Below are 24,188 nucleotides of genomic sequence, written 5' to 3'. Positions count from 1 at the left end.
TAACAATAAGTTTTTAAAAACTTTTGATTTAGAAAATGTCTTTAGTTTCTTGGTTTTGAAATGTACAAATGTTTCTATATGCATCTGAATATTTTGGAATGTTTCAGAAATTTCTGAAATGTTTGGTGTGTTAATATTTTTTACTTTGACATTTCCAGCAGAGCAAGTGGGCATGGCTTAGCTGGCTGTTAAATATTTTTACATTTCAGGCAGGTGACTTGTTGCCTGGTTGGCTCTTTCACAGGGCAGGTCCTTGCCACCGAGGAAACCTCGCAGTAGTTTCTTGAATCTCCTACTGGGAGGAATGTCTGCTTTGGAAAGGTGTGAAATGGTCACTGCTGAGTTTGAATTCTGGGTCAGTGACATACTGTGGAAATAGATTTCTCTATCGCTAGGCCAGCGATTTTGATATTAATCCTGAATCTGTGTCCTTTTATTACCCATCCACCAGTAGAAAGAGATCATCATACTTCACCCAATCTCTCTTTGCTTTCTCTGCTCTATGGTGAACAGCCTAATCCCCTTGAGCCTCAATCCTGGTATTCTTTGTATAGGTGGGTAGTTAAAAAATAATCAATCGTATTGATGAGCACAAAAGTGCGAAAATACGTTCCAAGACTACAAAGAAATTAGGGAAGAGGGAATGGGACTAAAGAGATCACACTGCTGGTGTCTTTCATGGATTTTACGGGCTGAATTACTGCCTCTGACGTAAGAATGAGATGCTAGGGAAAATACTTTTCATTGAGAGAGCAAGAATCAGCAGTAATATATAAAATAAAGCCCTCCAGTACCAATAAACTATCAATCCCAGCCTGAGAGGGGTAACTACTAGTCTCATTGTTCCACAGTTTTCAGAGGCCTTTAGATAGAATCGACAAATTGAACTCGATCTTGTGAAGTAACTTGAAACCATCCCAATTTATTTCATGCCATCTGGAAAAATCTGCCCACGATGTGAACCTGAACACTTTGAAAAGCTGATGCATCATGTCCATAATATCACTTTCATTGCAAAAAATGACAATATTTGAACGGGTTTATTGTTAGCTGTTACACAAATACTACCTTTTTAAAATATTTTCACAATACTTTCACATAATTAGAATGTATTGTTTAAAGGCCAATTTTTAGCCGAAAGATGTAATTTCAACAAGGAATCTGGTAGCATATTTAATAGTCACTGAGTCTGAGGTTATGGGTTCAAGTTACAGAATTGTCAGCATAAAATCTAGACTGAAGCATCGGGACAGTTTTAAGGTAGTGCTTCACTATGAGATGTACCATCTTTTAATTAAGCCTTTAAAACTAGAGCAACTCTGCCCAGATGGTCGTAGATCGTCCCATAGATAATTTGTGCATTATCTCCTTTCTTGCATTCATCCCCCAATCAATCCTTCTATACATATTTTTTAAAATGACTAATGGATCATTATCACTAATGGATCCTGTTTCTGTTTAGTGTATGCTGACACCATTCTTACAACAATAACTTCAGTTTCATAGGATGAAGAGCTCTTAGGAAAATGACATGAAAGTTGCTATATGAATTCAAGCTTTTCTCCAAATATTAAAGACAGCACAAATAGGAAATAATTTTCAGTTATGATTAATAATTTACTGTGGTTAGTTGTCACGCATAAAGATAAATGTAACTGATTTTGCTTGAATATTCATTCTCAACTTCAAAACTCAATTATGACCATTGTCAAAATCTGACTAGCTGCATATGTCCTATATTCCTTCTTTAATTATTTTTTTTGACGTTTACATGTGAGCTTTCACATCCCCCCGAGTTACTTAAAATGATTACATTAAACAATTAACCATACATCCTAAAATTTGCAGCTGAAATAAAATATAATTTGGTTTGGATGAGAATACTTCATTTTCTCTGCATGACATAATTATACTTTTTTAAATCAATGTCCTTCACTGCACCCACCTGCTCCTTGGAATAAGTTGGCATGCATTGCATTCTTAGGTTCAGCCTAAGATTAATTCAGATAGATTTTTTAAAGAATGTAATTTGCTTGTGCATAATTTTTGACCCAAGGTGGTTCTTTTTTTTTTACTTAAATTTTTATTGATTTTTAAGAGCTATATACAAAACAGTGCAACACCATCTCCATAAATAAAACAAAGCAAGAAAAACAGCAATCAAAGTAAAAAAATAAGTAGATGGGGAAAAAAAGTAAATAAATTAAAAAATTGGAATAAGACCGTGTGGTTCACTTACCAAATTAAAAAAAGAAAAAACATTACATTGATTAGTTGTCTGGAGATAATTCAATATTCATACAAACATACCATCTAGTTCTATATAACACAATCTTCCCATATCTAGCTCGGCATTTATCTAATTGGTGTCATGGCTCAAATAAACGGTCCATTTTCCCAGGTCTTCTCAAATGAATTCTCCTTGACTCTCAAGGAATATGTCAATTTCTCCATATTAGAGATGTCTCGCACAATTTCTAACCACTGTAACTGTTTTGGACTTTTTTCATTAAGCCACTGCCTGGTAATGGCCTTCTTACTTACTGCAAGCAAAACTTTAATCAAATATGCATCTTCTATTTTTACCCAAGGTGGTTCTTAAACACAGACTCTTAGCCCAATAGTAAAGAAGTCCTAGACTGTTTGAGACCTTTCTCAAAGTTAGCAAACCGCAGCACTTGTGTGCACCACACATACAGCCTGATCAAACACTTTCAAGCTCTTGCCCACGTCCTTATTTCGGTAAAGGATTTGTTGACGTTTTGGATCAAGATGAATCATACTGGCCATTATGAATCAGGGTATCTCCAAAGTCTTGAGGTAGCAAGCAAACATTTAATTCCTTACCTTCTGTTTTAGTAAAACCTTAAATCTATTTTAAATAAATTACCAGATGGTTTTGCTGAAAATATGGAGAGAAATTCTTGATAAACACATCAAGCATTCCTTATAGATATTTTACAACCTAAGTGAGCTTTGCTGCATAACATATCCGACATAATGCACTGAATTGTGCCAAAGAGAACTGGGTGAGTTCCTGTACAATGTTAATATCACTATGCATCAAAAGCACAGGTGATGTTTACCAAGGATTCCTGGACCTCATCTTTATCAGTATTTGTGAGCCAAAAGGTAAATGAAGAATTTATTTGTCATGAACTAAGTCTATGTTTTAGTTTTTCTCAATTGATTTTAGCCTCTCCCAAGAGAATAAGTAATTCTCAATGAGAGAATTGAAGGTCATGATGTGTAACTGCAACATAACAACATGGGACGGGCTCAATGTGCTAACTGTTTTCTCTGTCTCATTTGGCTCTAATGACTGGCATTTGTGATAAGAAAATATCGTGAAGTAAAGGTTTTTGGAATATTTTCCAAAAATATCTAATTCTGAATAGCTGATAAATTAAGCAGATGAAGCCATTTTACTCAGGATACCTTTATTACTGATATTTGTCTAGGAAGCAAAAATACACGCATTCACAGACGTCCACGCATATACACAGACACACATCTGACTGCAGATTAACAAGCCCACTTATTGATCAACAGAGATGTTCTGTCCACCTTTATATTTGTATTTGCCCATCTGTTACAGTACACAAAGCGACCAAATGTTCAATTAGTCTGTGGACAGTGATTATATTTACATGCACAGGATACATTGTGTTTACCATAAATTTAGTGATTTGTCACGGTTGCAATATGTGACATTTATCAATGCCTACTTTTACATATTCATGAATGGTGTTGACAGAATTAGATCATCCGGTGTAGTTTAAATCATGGATTCTGAATGCGCTTATGCGTCAAAGTTTGCAGCTTAATTGTCACCAGGAGCAGTCTATGTAGATAAATAATGCAATAAAGGTGTCTAACACATCCATTGCATGTAAATATATTAAATATAATGAAGGCACATACATGTTTTGTTACAGACTGAAATGTGTCCTACAACAGATACGTGTTTATAAAAAAAAAGTAGTTGCACTTGCTTTCAAAGTAAATATTTTTCAACTTTTGTTCCTCTCTAAACCATTATCACAGTTCATCATTTAATGCAAATTGTATCAGCAGATGAAACTCACTTTTTTTATGGAAGAGGGAACCATACCCTTCAATAGATGTGGGCAGTTCTTTGGTGCAGCTCGTAGAGCTTCTGCCTCAGTACTAAAGACACTGACCTCGGGTGCTGTCGGTTTGGATTTAGTACCTTTACCACCGGGTCCCTTTGGTTTTCCTCCAGGTGCTCCAGTTTCCTCCCACATCCCAAAGATGAGCAGGTTTTTAGGTTAATCGGGGCTCTGCAATATGCCCTAGTCTGTGGGGTGTGAGCGCAAAGGTGGGATAAAGTACAGTGTCCTCCGTAATGTTTGGGAGAAAGACCCATCATTAAAGTATTTGCCTCTACTCCACAATTTGAGATTTGTAATAGAAAAAAATCACATGTGGTTAAAATGCACATTGTCAGATTTTATTAAAGGGTATTTTTATAAATTTTGGTTTCACCATGTAGAAATTACAACTGTGTTTATACATAGTCCCCCCATTTCAGGGCACCATAATGTGTGTAATCGCTCAGGTGTGTTTAAATGGCTTGTTAATGCAGGTAAAAGAGAGCTTGCAGCACCTAGTCTTTCCATCACCTTTGGAAACTTTTATTGCTGTTTATCAACATGAGGACCAAAGTGATGTCAATGAAAGTCAAATAAACCATTATGAGACTGAGAATCAAGAATAAAACAGAGACATTAGCCAAACCTTAGGCTTACCAAAATCAACTGTTTGGAACATCATTAAGAAGAAAGAGAGCACTGGTGAGCTTGCTAATCGCAAAGGAACAGGCAGCCCCAAGAAGACCTCCATAGCTGACAACAGAAGAATTCTCTCTATAATAAAGCAAAACCCCTAAACACCTGTCTGACAGATCAGAAATACGCTTCAGGAGTCAGGTGTGGATTTGTCAGAAATACAGAGGCTACACTGCAAGATGCAAATCACTGGTTAGCTGCAAAATAGGGTGGCCAGGCTACAGTTTGCCAAGAAGTACTTAAAAGAGCAACCACAGTTCTGGAAAAAGATCTTGTGGACAGATGAGACGAAGATTAACTTATATCAGAGTGATGGCAAGAGCAAAGTATGGAGGAGAGAAGGAACTGCCCAAGAACCAAAGCATACCACCTCATCTGTGAAACACGGTGGTGTGGGTGTTATGGCCTGGGCATGTATGGCTGCTAAGGTACTGGCTCAATTATCTTCAGTGATGATACAACTGCTAATGGTAGTAGCATAATGAATTCTGAAGTGTATAGACACATCCTATCTGCTCAAGTTCAAACAAATGCCTCAAAACTGCCTGGCAGAGCATCACCAGGGAAGACATCCAGCAACTGGTGATGTCCATGAATCGCAGACGTCAAGCAGTCATTGCATGCAAAGGACATGCAACAAAATACTAAACATAACTACTTTCATTTACAGACATTGCTGTGTCCTAAACATTATGGTGCCCTGAAATGGGGGGGGGGGGGGGGGGGGGGGGGGGGGAACGGGGACGTATAAAACACTGCTGTAATTTTTACATGGTGAAACCAAAATGTATAAAAATGGCCTTTATTAAAATCTGACAATGTGCACTTTAACCACATGTGATTTTTTTTTTAATTACAAATTTCAAATTGTGGAGTACAGAGGCAAATAAACAATGGGTTTTTGTCCCAAACATTTTGGAGGGCACTGTAGAACTAGGTCAATGGGTAATCAATGGTCATCGTGGACTTGATGGACCAAAAAGCCCGTTTCCATGATGCATATCTTAACTAAATTAAAGCTGTAAACTTTGCAGAAGGAATTGTTTCATTCATTTGTCACTTAACTGGTGAACTTTACTTTTGGCAACTAATTTGCAGACCTATAATCGCATATCTGTTTTATTCAAAGAAAACATTTAGAACAATGAACACATATTGGGAAAAACTGAGCAGACAAAGGCCATCTTCATTAATAAATGCAAGATTATAAAATATATTGTCTTCAATTAAATAAATATCACGATTTTATTAGGCTGCTGGTAATTTAATTCAACCTTTTTTTTACCCTAGCCCAAGCTCCATTTAGTTGCATTTCTAAATAATTCTAAATCTGGATAAATAAGGTTGCAACTTTGGTATGCTTTCATGGTAGAATAATTAAACAATTTAGATATTAATTTATGGGACAGATCACATAACACTTGAATATACATTAAGATAATAGTGCAAAGAAAATGGCATGGCTCCAATCATTCATCACTCCTAGATTCTTCCTCATCATCAATCATTGGGGCTTTATGAAAGTAGTCTTGAGTTGTGTACATTTTGGTTTTAACAGGGCAATTTTGATTCATCAAAATAGCCTAAAATAAAATAAATTCAAGTATTACTGTGTGCAGTTCAGCAAACAGTGGTAGGTATTGATAAATTAATTGTTTTCCCTTACCATCTTTTCTTCCTTGGCAGGAGGGCTTCGAAGAAAAAAGCACAGTGGAGCATATAGTATGTCAATGATTCCAATAATTGCCATCAACCAAGGAAATCCTATTGTTTCAGCAATGGCTCCACCAGTTGAAGGGCCTGGAAAAAATTCATAAATAAGGGAAAACAACACAATATCAACAATGCTGTTAACTTTGTGTTATTTAAATTTAAAGTATTTTAATGTTTAAATTATTATAAATTTAAAATACTTCATCAGTGTGTAATACATTTTGATGCTGGTTTAACTTTTAAATTGCCAATTATGCTAATTAGCTAACACTTGTCAGCATGAGCAAGGTAAGCATCTAAGTAATATTAACATTTATATAGTTTAAAACCAAAGTGAAGGGGTGGTCAATGGTCCCTGTGGACTATCGGGCTGAATGGTCTGTTTCCATGCTGCATCTCTAAACGAAACTAAACAACATCAGTGGAGATAAATTATGTATTAAGAATCAGATGAGATTCTGAAAGCTAACCAACTTTTCCATCAGTGTTTAATAAATGTTGGTGCTAGTTTAAAATCAAGTGTCTGACAAGCATGGTAATTAGCTTAGATCGGTCACTATGAACGTGGTAGGAATTATTACATTGAACTGTCTGAGATGTTATTAATGGAGTATTGCCTCAAATGTCATCAGCACCAAAATTATAACAGCCAAAAACATAGCAAGTGATTTATCATTTCAAAGGCTTTGTAGTGAGTTTGAATAACCCAATTTAATTATTGCCTGGAATGCCTTTAGCCAGAGAATTTCTTAACTTCAAATTCCAATTAATTTAGCCGACCAATTGTCAAGAAGATGAAAATTAGCAAGAAATGTATATTGTGGGTACATCATTAAATTGGCATTGTGTTTGCTTTTTAATTAATCTTTTGTTCACCCATTCTAACATCTATTAAAAATCCATAATGTTTTAATTATCGTATTGGGATGTAAATTATTAAACACGGCTTTCATTTAGAATTGTTGCAAAACTTTATAAGCACAAATTGCTCATTTTAATCTGTCGTTCTTCATTAATCATACTGATGACATCACAGTCAGTTGGTTATCTTGTGGTGAACACAGGTAATATCATTTTGTGAACAGAATCCTTCCTAATGTAAAAAGAGTGAATTTGAAGCTAATTTTTTTTTTACAGGTGGGGGTGTGTTTATTTGACCCCAATATTTTGCGCATACTTCACCCACACTTCATCTTTCCTGAACACACTGAAGAGATTTCTGCTTTGAAATGTGTTCCCTACATTTCAATGTTCCATCTTTCAATTATAGCTCCAAATATCAACCGGTCAGAAAATCAAGTACAGTTTTTCACCTAGTGTTTATTGTATTGATTTCTATTTTTGCCTTTTCAAAATGTAGGAAACATCAGGAGGATTAGGTTAGAAGCTACCAGTCTTTCACCTCTGCAGGCATTGTTCAAATCTTACAGATGTAATCCGTCTTTATCAAATTACTTCTCCTTTCACTTTGCGTCAAATATAAGAAACGCTGCAGTATTTTTAAATATTTGATTAAATGCAATGATGGAATTGATGCATGTTGTATCTCCAATGACTTAAACTTCAAATTGTAATTTTTTTAAATAAACATTGAGATGGCTTTTTTGTTTGCTAAACAGACCCAGTTAGTTACTTTCTGTAATTGTCACCTTTTTATTTACATTAACTACCATTGCCCAAAAGATTTTCTGTTGAAACAGATCATTTGCAAAAACCCGGTAACTAAACTGAATAAAGTGTACTAGAATCAAATTATGCACAAATCGTTAATGGTTGGCACAATGGCATGCCTGGTGAAGCTGCTGTCTTACAGCGCAAGAGACCTAGGTTCAATCTTGACCTTGGTGCTGTCTATGTGGTGTCTGTAAGTCTTCCCTGTGACTGTATAGGTTTCCTCTGAGTATTCTGGTTTCCTCCCACAGCCCAAATATGAGCACGTTTGTAGGTTAATTAGCCTCTGTACGTTCCCCCTAATGTACAGAGACTGGAAGTAGAAATGAGATAACTAGTGTGAATGCACGATTAATGTTCTGCACAGATTTGGTGGGCCAAAGGGCCCGTTTCCATGCTGTGTCTTTCAATCAGTCAATCAATCAATCAATCAATCTATCTATTTTGGCCAGAACAATGAATGGACAGCAGATTCCCATTTTCCCAATGCCTGCTCCTATCCAGCACCAGTACACCAGGAGTCTTGTCTTCCAGCAACCCTGAAGATATTGAGATGGCTAAACATAAACAGTTTCTTCCCATCTGTTAGCAGGCAACTGACCTGCAACATCCTATCACCATCTAGAGAGTGATCCTGACTTATACATCATTGGAGACCTTTGGACTCACTTTATTTGGACTTTACTGAACTTTATCTTGCACTAAACATTATTCCCGTTATCCTTTATCTCTACACTGTGAGCAGCTGGACTGTAATCATGTATAGCCTATTAAAAAAAAGTATCACTGTACCTCAGTACATATGACAATACTAAACTAAACTAAAGAATCGCCATGGAAACAATTAACATTTTAAATAACAAGCAGAATATTTAATGTGCACTGAGGATATATTCACCCTGCTGCTAACGAGATCTAAATATTATTACTCGATCGTATTGGTTTTCTGAAATCAAAATACTACAGGGTTTCTGAAATGGTTGGTTTCCCCAAAACTGATATCCATGTTGACAAGTACAAAAATTCTCATAATTCCATTAGTAAATGTCCAGCTGAGATGTTGTTAACATCAGAATCCTAAATGGTCAACATTTGAAAACATATGAACATTCTTGGTTCCAAAGCAACAGCCAGATGTCATTTATATCACTGTTACTGGGTACAGCAGTTGGTGAAATGTCTAATTAGAAAAGTCTGAGGTTGGATTGTAAATAGGTAAGAAGGCTAGGAAGGAATTTATTGATAGCTTGGGTTAGTGGCTGGAGATCTGTAAATGGATTATAATGTGGGAAAATCTGAAATACATTATTTAAAAGGGGTGAGATGCAAAAGGATCTGAATGTTCTAGTGCATGAATTCACCAATGGGTAACATCCAGGTTCAGCATGTAATTGGTATAACTAATATAATATTGTCTATTGCTTGGGGAACTGAATTCAAAAGTATAAGATCTCATCAAGAGGACCATGCATAGCACTGGTCTATTTAAGATGAGTTGCCAAAACAATAATAATAATAATAATAATAATAATGTATTTGCATAGCATGTTTAAAAACAACTCACGTTGAACAAAGTGCTTCACATCAGTGCAGGTACTAATTTGATACATACAACGGTAGACAGACCCACATAATATACCTACATAAACTGTTTACAGTGCCCTATCAGAGGGGCTCAAAAACGCATGGGAGTAGAAATAGGTTTTGAGTCGTGACTAAAAGGAGTCAATGGTGGGGGCAGCTCTGATGAACGGGATGCTATTCGCGGTCACCCCTGAGCTTAAACCTAGACCGCGGGATAGTCAGTAGCCCCAAGTCGGCTGATCTGAGGGACTTGGAGGTAGAATGGTGGGTTAGAAGATTTTTGATAGGGGGGGGGCAAGCCCGTTACGGGATGATTGACTGATGCCAGTGTATAGGGAGTTGCAGTAGTCAAGGTGGGAAAAGATGAATGCGTGGATGATTTTTTTCAAGGTCGTCGAATTTGAGGAATTATTTGATTTTAGCTATTGTACAAAGCTGTAAGAAACCAGCTTTTACCACAGTGTTGACTTGCTTGTCAAACTTTAATGCGGAGTCAAATATCACGGCATGGTTTTTGACGTGCGGTTTGACTAAGGAGGTTAGGCTTCCAAGGCTGCCGTAACGTTTTGATGGGGTCGGAGGGACCGAGTAGGATGACTTTAGACTTGCTCTCGTTAAGTTGGAGGAAGTTCTGAGCCATCCAGCATTTTAAATCATCAAGACATTGCATGAGTGTTTAATTTAGACCGGTTGTTGGGTTTCAGGGGGAGATAAAGCTGTGTATCATCTGCACAGCAGTGGAAAGAAATGCCATGCCTTTGAACTACTTGGCCAAGGGGGAGCATGTAGAGAGAGAAGAGAATAGGGCCTAGAATGGAGCCTTGTGGAACCCTGTAGAAAAGGCTAGCTGGGGAAGAGAAAGAATTGCCTATGTTGGTAGAGAAAATCCTGATTTTTTTTAGGTAGGAAACGAACCAGCTCAGGGCAATGCCATCAACACCAACCCCGTACCGGAGACGGTCAATTAGGATGGTATGGTCCACTGTATCAAACGCTGCACTGAGGTCGAGAAGGAGCAGGATAGCACAGTCGCCGGAGTCGATGGCGAGAGGGAGGTTGTTGTGTACCTTCAACAAGGCAGACTCTGTGCTGTGGTGGGCCCAGAAACCTGAATGGAAACTTTCCAGGATGGAATTTTGGTGTACACAAGGCATTAGTTGGTCGAGAATTACCTTTTCAAGGACTTTTGAGAGGAAAGGCAGTTTGGAAATAGGTCTGTAGTTACTAGGCAAGGTGGGGTCTAGGTTAGGTTTTTTCAGGAGTGGCTGGACCTCCGTGTGCTTGAAACAGGTTGGAACAGTGCCAGTGGCCAGAGAACTGCTGATGATAGAGAGGATACTGAGACCGACTGTTGCAAAGACATCCTTCAGAAGGGCAGTGGGAACAATATCAAGGGGGCAGGTTGCAGGTTTCATAGTGGAGACAAGTTGACAAGGGAGGATAGAGTAACGGGTTGGAAGCAGTCTAATTTAGAAGAACAGACCAAAGAGACAGCTAGGTCACGGGTGGGAGTGGAAATATTCGTTCTGATGTTCTCAACTTTACCGGCGAAAAAAGTAGAGAATTCTTCGCACTTGGCCAGGGGACCCAGCTAAGCTGGTGCTGGGGGCGGGACATATGACAGAGGTAATAGTACTAAATAGGACCTTGGAATTTTGAGCGTTTTTGGAAATAAGGTCGGAGAAGTATTGTGATCTCGCAGACTTTACTGCTTCCTGGTATTTGAGATTGTTTCTCAGAAGTTCGAAGGAAATTTGAAGGTTATCACATTTATACTTCCGTTCTGATTTTCTGCACTCTCTTCTTAGGGCTCTGGAAGTGTCATTGAGCCAAGGCCAGCCTTTAGGCTTAGGCTTTTTCATTTTAAATGGAGCAACAGAATCCAGGATGGAAGAGCAAGTGGTATTGAATAAAAGAATGAGATCGTCAGTGCTGAGATGGGGAGGGGGAGAAGCCTCGATGGTGAAGATGTCAGGAGCAGCTATGAGAGCTTCAGAGAACTTATTGGCAATCAATGAGTTTATGTAGCGTGAGAAGCGAAAAGGGAGATGAGATTTTGAGGGAGAGAAAGGTAGTGATGCATCCAATACAATTACACTATGATCTGACAGACAAGCATCAATAATTTCTATATTACAAATTGGGAGACCGGACGATAGCACCAGCTCCAGTGTATGGCCTAGCTAGTGAGTGGGTCAAGTGGTGAATAGAGTCAGATTGAAAGACTCGACCAGGTGCATAAATTCACTCACCAGACGCTTAGTAGGACAGCAGACGTGAATGTTAAAATCACCAAGAATCAAGACTCGGTCAAATTTGGGCAAAAGGCTAGAGATAAGATCAGCAAATTGGGTGATAAAGTCCTTACGCATTTTTGGTGGGCGATACACAAGAACAATTAAGAGGGGATAGATTAGATCGACCAGTTAGTTGCACTTCGAAACTGGAGAAGTGATCAGCGTTCAGGAGGCGGCAGTTGAAATGTTTCTTAAACACAGTGGCTAAGTTCCCACCCCGTCCGGAGAGCCTGGGCGAGCTGAAAAAGTTAGTTATCAGGACAGAGTTCCACGAGTGGAGCAAGCTCACCAGGATTAAGCCAGGTTTCTGTGACCAATAACAAGTCCAATACACGGGCGGTGAAGAAGTCATTGAGGATGAAGGTTTTGTTCAATAAGGATCTTGCATTGATCAAGGCAACTTTAGCAGGGACAGCAGGTGAGTTGTGGTCCGTTAACGGCTCCCATGCCAGCGGGCAGAGGTTCAGGGAGACCACGCCGCTGCGCTTCACAGCTGGCCTAGCTGGGAGCCCGCGGGCCGACAGACCGGGGATCGGAATAATCGACCGGAGAGAGGCATACCTGAGCACAAGGGACCACCGGTGGATGGAGAGGTAGGGCCGACCAGGTCCAACTTTGCAGTGCTGGGCGAGGTTGGCTGATTTTTAGCGAGCATGGGTGAGATTGTTCAGCTTTTCCAGGGCGCCCGCCCGTTTACTCCGTCTCCTGGCTTGGTTCGTACGGCGATAACTGTAAGGCCGGGCCCGCACACCTACCATGTGTTGAGCGAGGGGCGATCGCTGGAGGAAGTTTTGTCCAGAGGCTCGGACTAAGAAGTTGACGACTGAGGCTCTGATCTTCAGGAGAGCCTGGTGTCCATAGGCTAAGACTGCCTGTGGATCATACAGACGTTCAGACGGGCAACAATGGGCAGCCAGATACAACGGAGCGGCCATCTTGGAAAGAAGCCGTTCTAGAGATGTTGACTTGACTAATATGTGGAATGAACACCTTGTCCCATGAGGAAATACTGGTCGGGCTAGACTTCTATTCACTGCTATTTAGAAGACTGGGAAGTGGCCCAATTGATGCATTTGAGATCCTGAGAAGTCTACACAATCTACATGAACAGAAGATATTTCCTTTTTATTGCTAGATTTCAGAAGCAGGATTAGAAATAAAGGGGCACATTGAGGACAGAGATGAGGTGAAATATTTTTTTCCAAGAGGGCCACGAGTATTTGGAACTCTTTACCTCAAAGGTCGATGAAAGCAGAGCCGTTGGGTAGATTTTGGCAGAAGTGTAGAGTTACAAGGTTTAGTGTGAAGATTTAGAGTGGAATGGACTGGAATGCAATGTAAAGATTACAATCAGATCAGTTATGGTCATATTAAATGGTGTAGCAGGCTCGAGAGGCTGCACAGGCACCTCCTCATAATTCATATGTTCACATATGTTAACATTTATTTCTCGCTAGCATAGTCAATTGAAGATATAAATATGTGGAAAACCATGTTGTGTAGCTATTATTCTTATGTGGCATGAAAATACATATATATTAGTACGTAAATCTCAGAAGCTAGACACAGGCTGACATTTTCCCGCTAAAACTGTCCAAGCTGCACTTATTTATGTTCCGCTACTTACATGCTTGATTGCATGTATCTTACTCCAGAGTTACTCCTGTATTCTAGATCAGAGTTTTAAGTCACATGAATGTAATTGGCTGCTAACATTGTGCACACAGTATGGAGATCACATATAACTTGTCAGCTTTTAATTTCTTCCTTAAATTCTAAGCTACGCATTGGAGCTCATTTACTGCAAATGAGGATTTTATACAAAGGTGTTTTTCAGTCAGTGTTTTGCTTATTTTCTGTTTACCAGGCCAAGCGAAGATAGCAAACAGCAGCAGACATTTTCAGAGTAATTACTTCCTTTCCTTCCCTGTGGAGCAGTCGATACTGTTTGATCTTCAAACCTCAACACTGAGGCCGAGATTGATAGCTAAATGCCTGTCTTATAACCTGTGATGTTTGCACAAGCGTTCAGTCAGCTTTTGTTTACCAGAAACCCTGATTGCCTGTGCGATTTTAAATATTATTGAGGGGAAATTTCATAATGTTCCACTATTGATTACAACACTGATAAATAAACCACAATTAAAGGAAGCATTGACTTTTTGAGAAAGTCATTGCTGCCTTGTTGGAAAATGAAGTTGGTCTGCAATTAAATGCGAGAGTCACAATTAGTTTAGTTTACTTTAGAGTTACAGCACAGAAACAAGCCCTTCGACCTTCCAAGTCTACGCTGGCCATCGATCACCTGTTTGCAATAGTTTAATGTTATCTCACCTTCACATCCACTTCCTACACACCAGGGGAATGTACAGAGACAAATTAACCTACAAACCCACAAGTCTTTGGAATGTGGGAGGAAACTGGAGCACCGAGAGAAAACTCGCACAGGGAGAACATGAAAACACCCCATAGACAGCATCATGTTTGAACCCAGATCTCTGGCACTGTGAGCCAGTGGCACTACCAATTGTGCACTCTTCCCCTCCCTCATGTGTCACTATACCACCCATATTTGTCAAAATTGCACCAGTTAGTTCTCCAAATTGAACCTAATGCCAGGTGCACTCTGAAAGCTGGCGCTTCCAGTTGTACCTGCTTGCACTGCATTTATTCATGCAAACCATTTCTAGTCTTTGCCCCATATCTGAAATAGCACCACCAGTCTTCAGAAGCTGTATCTCCATTGCCTAACAATGGACAGTTCCTCTTCAATGTCTATGACACTTAAATTGGACATGTGATCCACCAACAGCTTTTGGGATCTTCAACAGAATTTCCTTCTAATATAATTGTATGAAATAGGGTTGCTTGTCTCTTTAGATGTATAAATGTGACTTAAAATGTAATTGTAAAAAATGACTCAAAGTTAGGTATGTCTGTGAGATGCTTTTAGAATATTTTGAATTGTTGGTTGAAAAGAAGATGGTTCCCTCAGTTTGACAGGAAATGTGTTTGGCATTGGTGTATATTGTTTGTGCCAGATATATATGATATTATTAAAATTATATTTTGAGTAATCAGAAGTGAAATCACATCCTGTTTTCAAACATAATTCATCATATTCTTTCAAGAAGGTGAGTGGTGGAATATTACTCTTTTAAGACTATAATCCTAAGATATTTGGTCTGCTAACAGATCGATGCTGTACTTTCCAAACCAAACTAGAAAAATGGCAGAAAATTACTCCACTTCCAGGTAAAATTGGGGCATGTTTCTGTCATCTGCTACTAGTTGTGTCTGAAATGTCCACAAGTGGTGCTAAATCAGCCAGAGTGAGAATCTGCTGTTATCACTGCAATTTCCCAGGCCAGGTATCATCAAACACATCTGAGCACAGGATGGGCGACACATATTAATCAAGTGTCTAACAAGGCAAATAGAACTCTCGGCCTACTCAAAAGAAATGTTTACGCATGTAGTACATCCGTCAAAGAGAATGCCTACAAGTCCTTGGTCAGGCCCAAATTAGAGTATTGTGGAGCCGTATGAGATCCTTTCAACAACAACAACAAGATCACCCTGGAGAAAGTACAACGCCGAGCAGCCCGCTTTGTATGTAATGATTACAAGCACAAATCAAGCGTGAATAATATGCTGACTTCTCTTGGATGGGATACCCAAGAGCTCCGCAGAATCAGGCCCAGATTTTTGCAATTTACAAGGTGATTCACAAAATCAAGCCATCAAATCTCCCGTCATCCCAGAGCACCAACTGCCATGAAACAAGACAAAATATTGGTCCCTACATCATCAACTCGCTAAATTTCAATAAACTTCGCTACCAATATTCCCTTTACCCAAGGATGATAAGGGATTGCAATATGTTATCACCCAACACACGTGCTTCTCCCGATGTTAAGTTATTTAAAAAGGGGATTGAGCAACTAGATCTCATGAACTTGGTCAAAAAGGCCCACTTCAAAATTTAATCACTACTCTACTCACTCCGACCTGCGCAAGATAACCACTGATGAGGTGTTTGCGCAGTAATCAACCAGAACCAGGAGTGGAAGTGGAGGAAAGTGGAGCATAAACAATGGGTGGAGCTGAGGTGACTGCCACTGTTTCTGGGTCTTTCTTACAATCAGTCCCAAATTTGCTCTGCACTTTTTGTCACCACTTCACCATTTCCTACAAATGTGGCTTCATTATTGGTCAACATTAACCCCTTGATTCTTCTTGTGTTCAAATCCTTTCCTGTCTGAAAATTTAGACTTCAGTTCAGCATTTCTCTGAAATGAGTCATCCATTAATAGCAATCGGCTTCATTGGCCATCTCCTCATAGTTTCTAGGTCAGTGATTGATTTCTTTATCATCAAACATCAAGACAGAATGCAGCATTCAGGCACCTGTCTAAAAACTATACATGACAGCTCATTAACCCCAGACTTGCATTTTACTGATATGGCATTGTTTATTTTGTTAATTACTCCCCTATAATGATTGAACATCATGTGTAGAATCTATTAAAATATGACATTTAATATTTGAAGATGGTAGAAGATAATTGCTTTCATCAGAAACCCTTTGGTGTTCAATTAACGGTGCACAGAATTTGCAGTTGTACTTACTTTCATTGTTCTGATGTTAAATTAACAGCAGATTTTGCCATCTGCATTTGGTCAGTTACACATGCAACCTACAGGTTCCTATCATTGCTATCAAATTCCTGCAAATGTAGTCTTCACACATATAATCAGTGATTTGAAGTACACTTCAACATTTTACTCATTACAATATGTTAAGCATTGTTTGATCAGGATTAACTGGATCTTTAACTATGTAGGAAGATGTAATTTCTTAAGTCCCCTTAAGTCCCGCAAAGTGAATTGTACAAGTGTAGAATCAGGTTTCCTCAGAATAACATTTAAGGGCAAGATTTTTTTTACTAATCTATTTTTCTGTTAACAGGTTTTTAAAAGTTAATCTCATATGTATGTCCCAATTTTTATTTTGCTTTCATTAAAATGACTAATGGGAATTAAAATCCATGCTTTTTACTTTGCGCTTTGCCTTCTGGGAGAATCCTTTAATTTTATTACCCAGCTCAATTCTTGCTATGATGTTACCATTCATAATAAATGGTGATACCACCAAACCTGGGCTGATGTATTTCAATAGGGATGTGAAATGACTGCTAGCTCTTTCTTCCAAACAGGTTTTAACCCATCAACTGAGGCAGCACAGTGACCCGGTGGTCGAGTTGCTGCCTTACAGTGCCAGTGACTCAGGTTCGATCCTGACTATGGGTGCTGTCTGTACGGTTTGTACATTCTGCCTGTGACCATGTGGGTTTCCTCCGGCCCTCCAAAGATGTACAGGTTTGTTAGTCAATGGCTTCTGTAAATTGTAAATTGTCCCTAGTGTGTAGGATAGTGCTAGTGTATGGGGTGATCGCTGTTTGGCGTAGACTCGATGGGCCAAAGGGTCTATTTCCATGCTGTATTTCTAAAAAAAGTCTTCCCAACAAGTTTTAATCCATCAAATCTGTTGATTTGCGGCAGTCTGCGATGTAAACGTACCTAAAGCAAAGCCCATACAAAATGCCACATCTGCTATTGCATAAACATTTCCATATACAGAGACATGCCGTAGATCCACTAGATAGCCCATAATTGGCATCAATGAGGAATCCACCATTCCTGAAAGAAATAATATATTTACTTAGGGGTGACGGTCAGGAAGAGCAAGTTACCCTTAAAAACTCTAAACGTGTATGATTAAATGTACTTGCATAAAAATGCAAACATATTCTAAATATTATTAATCTATTGACATTAATGTGCTGAAACATTTCATAACAAGCAATAGGCACTGATGTGGCTTTGTCGATGATCCAGAAATAAAAACACATTTAACATTAGGCCAACAATTTTAAACTTTAACTTTTAGAACGTGAAGGATAATCTTAGAGGTTTATAAAAGTATGAGGGACCAAGGCAGGATAGTCTTTTTACAAAGGGAGAGATTCTAGAACTGGAGGAAAGCAGGTTTAGTGTGAGTGGGGAGAACTTTAAAGAAGATCAAGTGGGGTGAGTTTTTTTTATGCAGAGTATGATGAATATCTGGAATTAGCTGCCAATTGATTTGGCAGAGGTGGATACAATGTCAAAAAAGGCATTCTGATAGGTCCATAGATTAAAAAAAGTTTAGAGGGATAAGGTGCCTCGTGCAAGCAAATGTAAATAGTGAGGAAAAGCATAGTGGTTGGCATGGAGGATGTGGGCCAAAAGGGCCCATTTCTCTTCTGTACAACTCCACGATTTATCTGGGGTATTTTCCCTACTCAATTTGTATCTGATCATATGAATATTTAATTCCTTTATTTCCCTCTTAATTTAAGTTTTAAATAAATTTAGTTATAACAATGAATTATCACTTCAGATGTATTAATATTCAGGTGATTACAAATGAAACCATTAAAATTGCAATTAGAATTTTGAAATGTACTCGGTGAAAGATTGAAGCTATTGTGAGTTAATTCCAAATAATTGAAGCCGTGTGTTTTAACATAATTCATAACAATTATCTAATTGCATATGTTTAAAGTTCCGTTACAATGCACATTTTTTTTGTCAATCCCACAAATCTAAGGGAGACAAACACTGAACAGAAAGTATGGTGTAACGGGTTTAAGGTAAGGTGGAAAGTTGAGACACTTTTGCAACTTGGTTTCCATCCATCCAGATTAATGAGACAAACTTCATGACTAGTTTTTTTTTAACACATCATGAGTTTGTTTCCTCAATGTTTTATGTCATAAAAATACATAATATAATGTCAATATGCTGGGACTATATTTTTAAGAATGACAAAAGCCATTTTTCAATTTGCTAATAGATTAACCAAGCTTTCCAGTTTCTTAAATTATTATTGGTAATTAACAAGGTTTTTTGATTGATTATTAAATATTTGCATTTTACCATTAATTTTGTTTGATGTATACACAAAACGACATCACATCAGTACACACATCTGGGTAGAACTATACCCAGAGAGAAAGTATGAGTCCTTATCTAATTTACGCAGAATTAATCAAAATTGAGTGAATTTAACAGTAGACATTAACCTCTCTCAAAATGGAGTTTCATATGTTTCCCTTCAGTTAAGAAGTCATTGCTTTGCAAATAACCTTTTCCTCACCTATGGCAAAACCAACTCCAAAGTTTGGTACAATAAGTCCGTAAATATTTTTGGCAAACGGCACCTGGTATTAATGAGACAGGTATTAATTATATTGTAAACATTATTTTCTCTTCATTTGCAATTTCTTTTGAAAATGCTTCCATTCAGCTTTAAATCAATTTTAGAATTGTAACCATCCATTCTTTGTTATACCAGCTACATGTAATACCCTTAGCATTTTGTGCTATTTTATGCCTTTTCTGCAATATCTGTATGAACATTTCACTAATTCATACAGTGAGCATAGAATCTATGTATAAACCCAACAGCTTATTTTTCATTTTTTGATTGGAAAACAACGAGCACATAAAATGTTAGAAAAGACTTGCCAATGTTTGCAGATGGGTGTTTTTGATTAACATCCCTTTGTCTGCTCGTCCACCAATAAGTTACATATGGTGTTGAGATAAAGGGCAAAGAAAGCTTGGTGAACACAAGAGTTTAGTTCATCAATGATGGCAACAGTAATTTTATACTTAAAAAAATAGATTTATGAATGTCCCAAAAATAAGCATTGTCCATATTGAACACATGAGCTATTCATTATTTTCTAGTCAGGAATATAAATTTATATTGAAAATATTGTCAAGCGGGCAGCATAATGGTTCAGCATTTAATGTTGTTCTTCATAGCTCCATTGATCCAGGTTCGATCCTGACCTCTGATGTTGTCTGTGTGGGTTTTGCATGTTCACCATGTGACTGCATGTATTTCCCTAGTTGCTTTGCTTTCCTCACACTTCCCAAAGACATGCTGGTTGGTAAATTAATTAGGCACTGTAAATTATCACTCGGATAGAGTTAATGAACATGTGAGAGAGAGTAGGTTACAGAGAAATAATTGAGGTAATAATATTGACAAGGTTGAACTGAGAGCTGCTGGAAGTGACACAATGGGCCAAATGGCCTCCAATGTTGTATGAAGCATGTGAAATTAGGAAATACAGGCAAAACAGTCAACATCAGATCCATTTGTCAGTTAAAACAATACAATTATGCCTTAGTTGTTTGAATATATTTTTAGATCATGAACCACTATCGCAAGTAAGTACTTAACATATCTATTATCGATTTTAGAAGCTTAGTTTATTTCTAAAGTATTCATAAATTTTAGGAAACGTAATATGTCAAATTTTAGTGTAGAATGATTGAAATAAATCTTAAATCAGGCTACTTAGCTTCAAGGTGATCCCATTATTATTGGTAAACTTACAAAAATAAAGCTTATTCCAACGATGATCATTCCCAGCAGAGAGCACAACCACCTGAGAATGAAATTAGAACTAGTCAGTGCAGGATTCACAGACTATATTGAGTTAAAGGACTTTTTTTGTCTGGCTGCCAAGCCTATCAATTTTATTTTATAAAATAAGCCCACATGAGTTCATTTCCTGAGCAAGCAGGCATCCAGTTTATTAAATATAGTTGAAGAACCACTGGGTATCAAGCAATCTGGGTTTTTTTTTTAATTATTAAAGTCATCGTAATCCATTGCATAGATTTTGAGGGCCGTACTTGATAAATGGTTCACAAGATAATTTCCTACCTGCCTATTTTATGTGCAAGGATACCAAAGATGTAAGTTCCAATTAGATATGAGACACTTGCTGGAACAAATGCAACGCCTGCAAAGCAAAACAAAGCTTATCAGTGTTAATGTCAATCAAATGTAATGAGATCACAGACTGCAAGAAGCATGTATCGATAACGGAAAAAGGTAATGAAATGCTGCCATATGACCGAGCAGTTCTCATTTCCTGTTGAAGGCTGAACTAGAATAACAAAAGGGAATGAATAATATCTGTATCGCCTGAGTTTTCTGTTGGATGACAGAGGTTGACGAGAGACCTGGTACAAGTACATAATAATAATGAGAGGCATAGACAGTCAGAACCTTTCAAAGACTAGAGGGCAGAGCTTTAAGGTGAGAGGGGCAATGTTTAGTAGATGTGCAGGCCAATATTTTTTACACCTGGAACATGTAACAGACAACAGTGGCATTCACAGTAAGAGGGTTTTGGGATAGACACATGGATTTTTCAGGGAATGGAGGTCAATGATAGTCAGTAGTCAGTTTTATTCGTCACATACACATATAAGTGCAGTGAAATGAATTTGCCAGCAGCGGTACAATTAAAATGAACACACAATACACAATAAGATTTAACAAAAACATCCACCACAGCATTCTGCACTGTGGTGGAAGGCACAAAGTTCAGTCAGTCCTCCTCCATTGTTCACTCGTGGTTGGGATCATGTGCGGGCTGATGAGATCCGTTTATTTTGGCATCATGTTTGGCACAGATATTGTGGGCTAAATAAACTGATCTCATCTGCCTGCACATAATCCCGACCATGGGTGAACAATGGAGGAGGACTGACTGAACTTTGTGCCTTCCACCACAGCGATAAATGTTGTTCCTTTGCTGTACTTTTCTATGTTCTATGTAGTCTCTATCTTTAAACTGGTGTTTTTTTTTGGGTATAAGTAATTTAGAATTGTGCTGTGTTCTGAACAGAATTAATCCTAAAATAGACACAAAATGATGGAGTAACTCTGCGGGACAGGCAGCATTTCTGGAGAATGGGTGATGTTCAGGTCGAGACCCTTCTTCAGACTGAATTCAGAATTAATCCTAATCCTGACTAACTTGTTTCTCTTGTTTAATTCACTCAAAGCTAACTTAGATATTTAAAAGTAAACAATACAATATATAAGAAGCACAGTTCTGTGGTTTGGGCTGCCAGCACAGTGGTACAGCTGGTAGAGCTGCTGCCTCACAGTGCCAGAGACCCAGGTTGGATCCTAACTTGTGCTGCTGTGTGTGAAGTTTGCACATTCTTCCTGCGACTATGGGTTTCCTCCGGTTGCTCCGGTTTCCTCCCACATCCCAAAGACATGCGGGTTTGTCAGTTAATTGTCCATATAATGTAGGGAGTGAGTGACAAAGTGTGAAAACATGGAACTAGTGTGAACAGGTGATCGATGGGCACCATGGATTCAGTGGGCTGAAGGGCCAGTTTCTATGTTGTATCTCTATACTAGATGTAGATGCAATATTAGAAAACATTTGCCCTGGATGTTTGATGTGAAAGTGTGGAAAGTATGTTAGGAAGAGTTCCTCCAATGAGTAATTGTGCAACTAGAAAGCAACTTTTGGAATATAGTCATAATGTCCAGGTAATAGCCAATAGTAGAGAAGCAATAGCGATGTATTCACATGATGACGAGAGCAATTTTTATTTTTTTTCCCTGATGATTACCGATAGTTTCAAAACAGTAAGTGTTATGAATTTCTATTTACCCAGTTGCCATTTTGGCGAACACATGGTCTCCATCATCCAAATAGGCAATGCTGGTTCCATCATGGCAATGCCCATGTTTGCAAAGCAGATGGCTCCTTATTAAAAACAGAATCGTTATTAATAATTCCTACATCATTAATTCTCAAACAAGGCCAGGAGAAGGTAATATATGCTATATTAATTTAATACAACAGGACTCATGAGAGAAATATACCCTTTATCGTAACCCATTCCAATAAAGGAAATGTCAGGATGTTGAATCCCAGCAATGACAGCAATTACACAAAATGTTTCTATTTTTGTGCATTTAGTATTTATTATTAAAAGGTCAAACCACTTAAGCAAATAAACCTGGTCAATTTTCAACAAGTTTAATTAAAAACCAAACATTTCAATACTTGCATCACTATTTACCAAAATGTAATCAATTCTTGCATGAAGCAGGATGAGAGATGCAGAGTCAAGAGAATTTATTTGTCATATGTAATGATTTTTTTGTGGACGAACAGGTGCTGGTATGAACCATTAATACGTGTCACGCTGCCGGAAAATGAAATTGTGATGTTTAAAGTTTTGGAGGTGCCTGTCTGCCTTTGTAACCCATGTACCATCACAAAAGAAGCACTGATCATATGTACAGGCTATGAACCGGAACAAGGAAATCCTTACTTGCGGCAGCTTTACTAACCTTTGATGCAAAACTTAAATTTATTTTTGTACGCTGATATCACTTGGAATTATGAGAACATCTAGTCTTAGGTCATCCTAGCCTGAGCAAATTAACTTTATAAAATGTTGAGGTTGTTTATAACGCATTTCACCTTCTGCCATAATAAGGATCTGACCCACTTAAATGTGCCACCGCCACAACAAGTTGACATTAGATGCTGGCTCTCCACTGCTCAGAACCATTTGGACAACAGGAACATATACTGTTGTTCATTGACTACGCTTTGTGTTCAACACCATCATCCCTTCTAAACCTATTGGCAAACTCGGGGAACTAGATCACTGCTCATCTCTAGGCAACTGGATCCTCGGCTGCCTCATTAGCAGAACTCAATCAGTATGAATTGGCAACAACATCTCTTCTTCACTGGCCATCAGCACAGAGGTCCACAAGACTGCCTCTGAGGTCCCTTGCTCTTCTCTATACCCAAGGCTGTGTTGTTAGAAACAGCACGAACACCTATAAATCTGTCAACAACACCACTGTTGGAGAAATAATGGGAAATGATGAGTACAGAATCTGGTTGATTGGTGCCTGAACAACAATTGGTCTTTCAACGCTAACAAGACAAAAGAGCCGATTGATGACTTCAGAAAGGGAAAGACAAGGGTATATGCACCTTATAGAGAGTCAACACCTTCAAGTTCCAGGGCTTGCACATCCCTGATGATCTGTCCTGAGCCCTGCAAACTGACACAATCACAAAGAAAGCTCACCAACACTTCCACTTCCTCAGACGTTTGAAGAGATTCGGTATAATGCTAAATAGTCTTATCAGCGTACATTGGAAAGAATACTTGCATCATGGCCTGAATCAGTAATTTGAATGCG

At 38.3% G+C, this 24,188-nt stretch overlaps 1 protein-coding gene across 1 annotated transcript in view; it reads right to left on the bottom strand.

Annotated features, from left to right (window-relative positions):
- Nucleotides 1–5,671: 5,671 nt before the first annotated feature.
- slc18a2 (solute carrier family 18 member 2) overlaps nucleotides 5,672–24,188 on the bottom strand; it is a 56,933-nt gene continuing 38,416 nt past the window's right edge. The window contains exons 10-16 of the mRNA XM_055646929.1: nucleotides 22,627–22,722; nucleotides 20,868–20,946; nucleotides 20,535–20,586; nucleotides 19,281–19,344; nucleotides 17,660–17,779; nucleotides 6,478–6,611; nucleotides 5,672–6,394 (exon numbers count right to left, since the gene is read on the bottom strand). Of these exons, the coding sequence (XP_055502904.1) occupies nucleotides 6,281–6,394; nucleotides 6,478–6,611; nucleotides 17,660–17,779; nucleotides 19,281–19,344; nucleotides 20,535–20,586; nucleotides 20,868–20,946; nucleotides 22,627–22,722 (659 nt within the window). The 3' untranslated portion in view covers nucleotides 5,672–6,280. The remainder of the gene's footprint in view (nucleotides 6,395–6,477; nucleotides 6,612–17,659; nucleotides 17,780–19,280; nucleotides 19,345–20,534; nucleotides 20,587–20,867; nucleotides 20,947–22,626; nucleotides 22,723–24,188) is intronic.

This window comes from Leucoraja erinacea, chromosome 15 (genome assembly GCF_028641065.1).
Source record: "Leucoraja erinacea ecotype New England chromosome 15, Leri_hhj_1, whole genome shotgun sequence".
Lineage (NCBI taxonomy): Eukaryota > Metazoa > Chordata > Chondrichthyes > Rajiformes > Rajidae > Leucoraja > Leucoraja erinaceus.
This window is presented reverse-complemented; position numbering and strand designations above follow the sequence as displayed.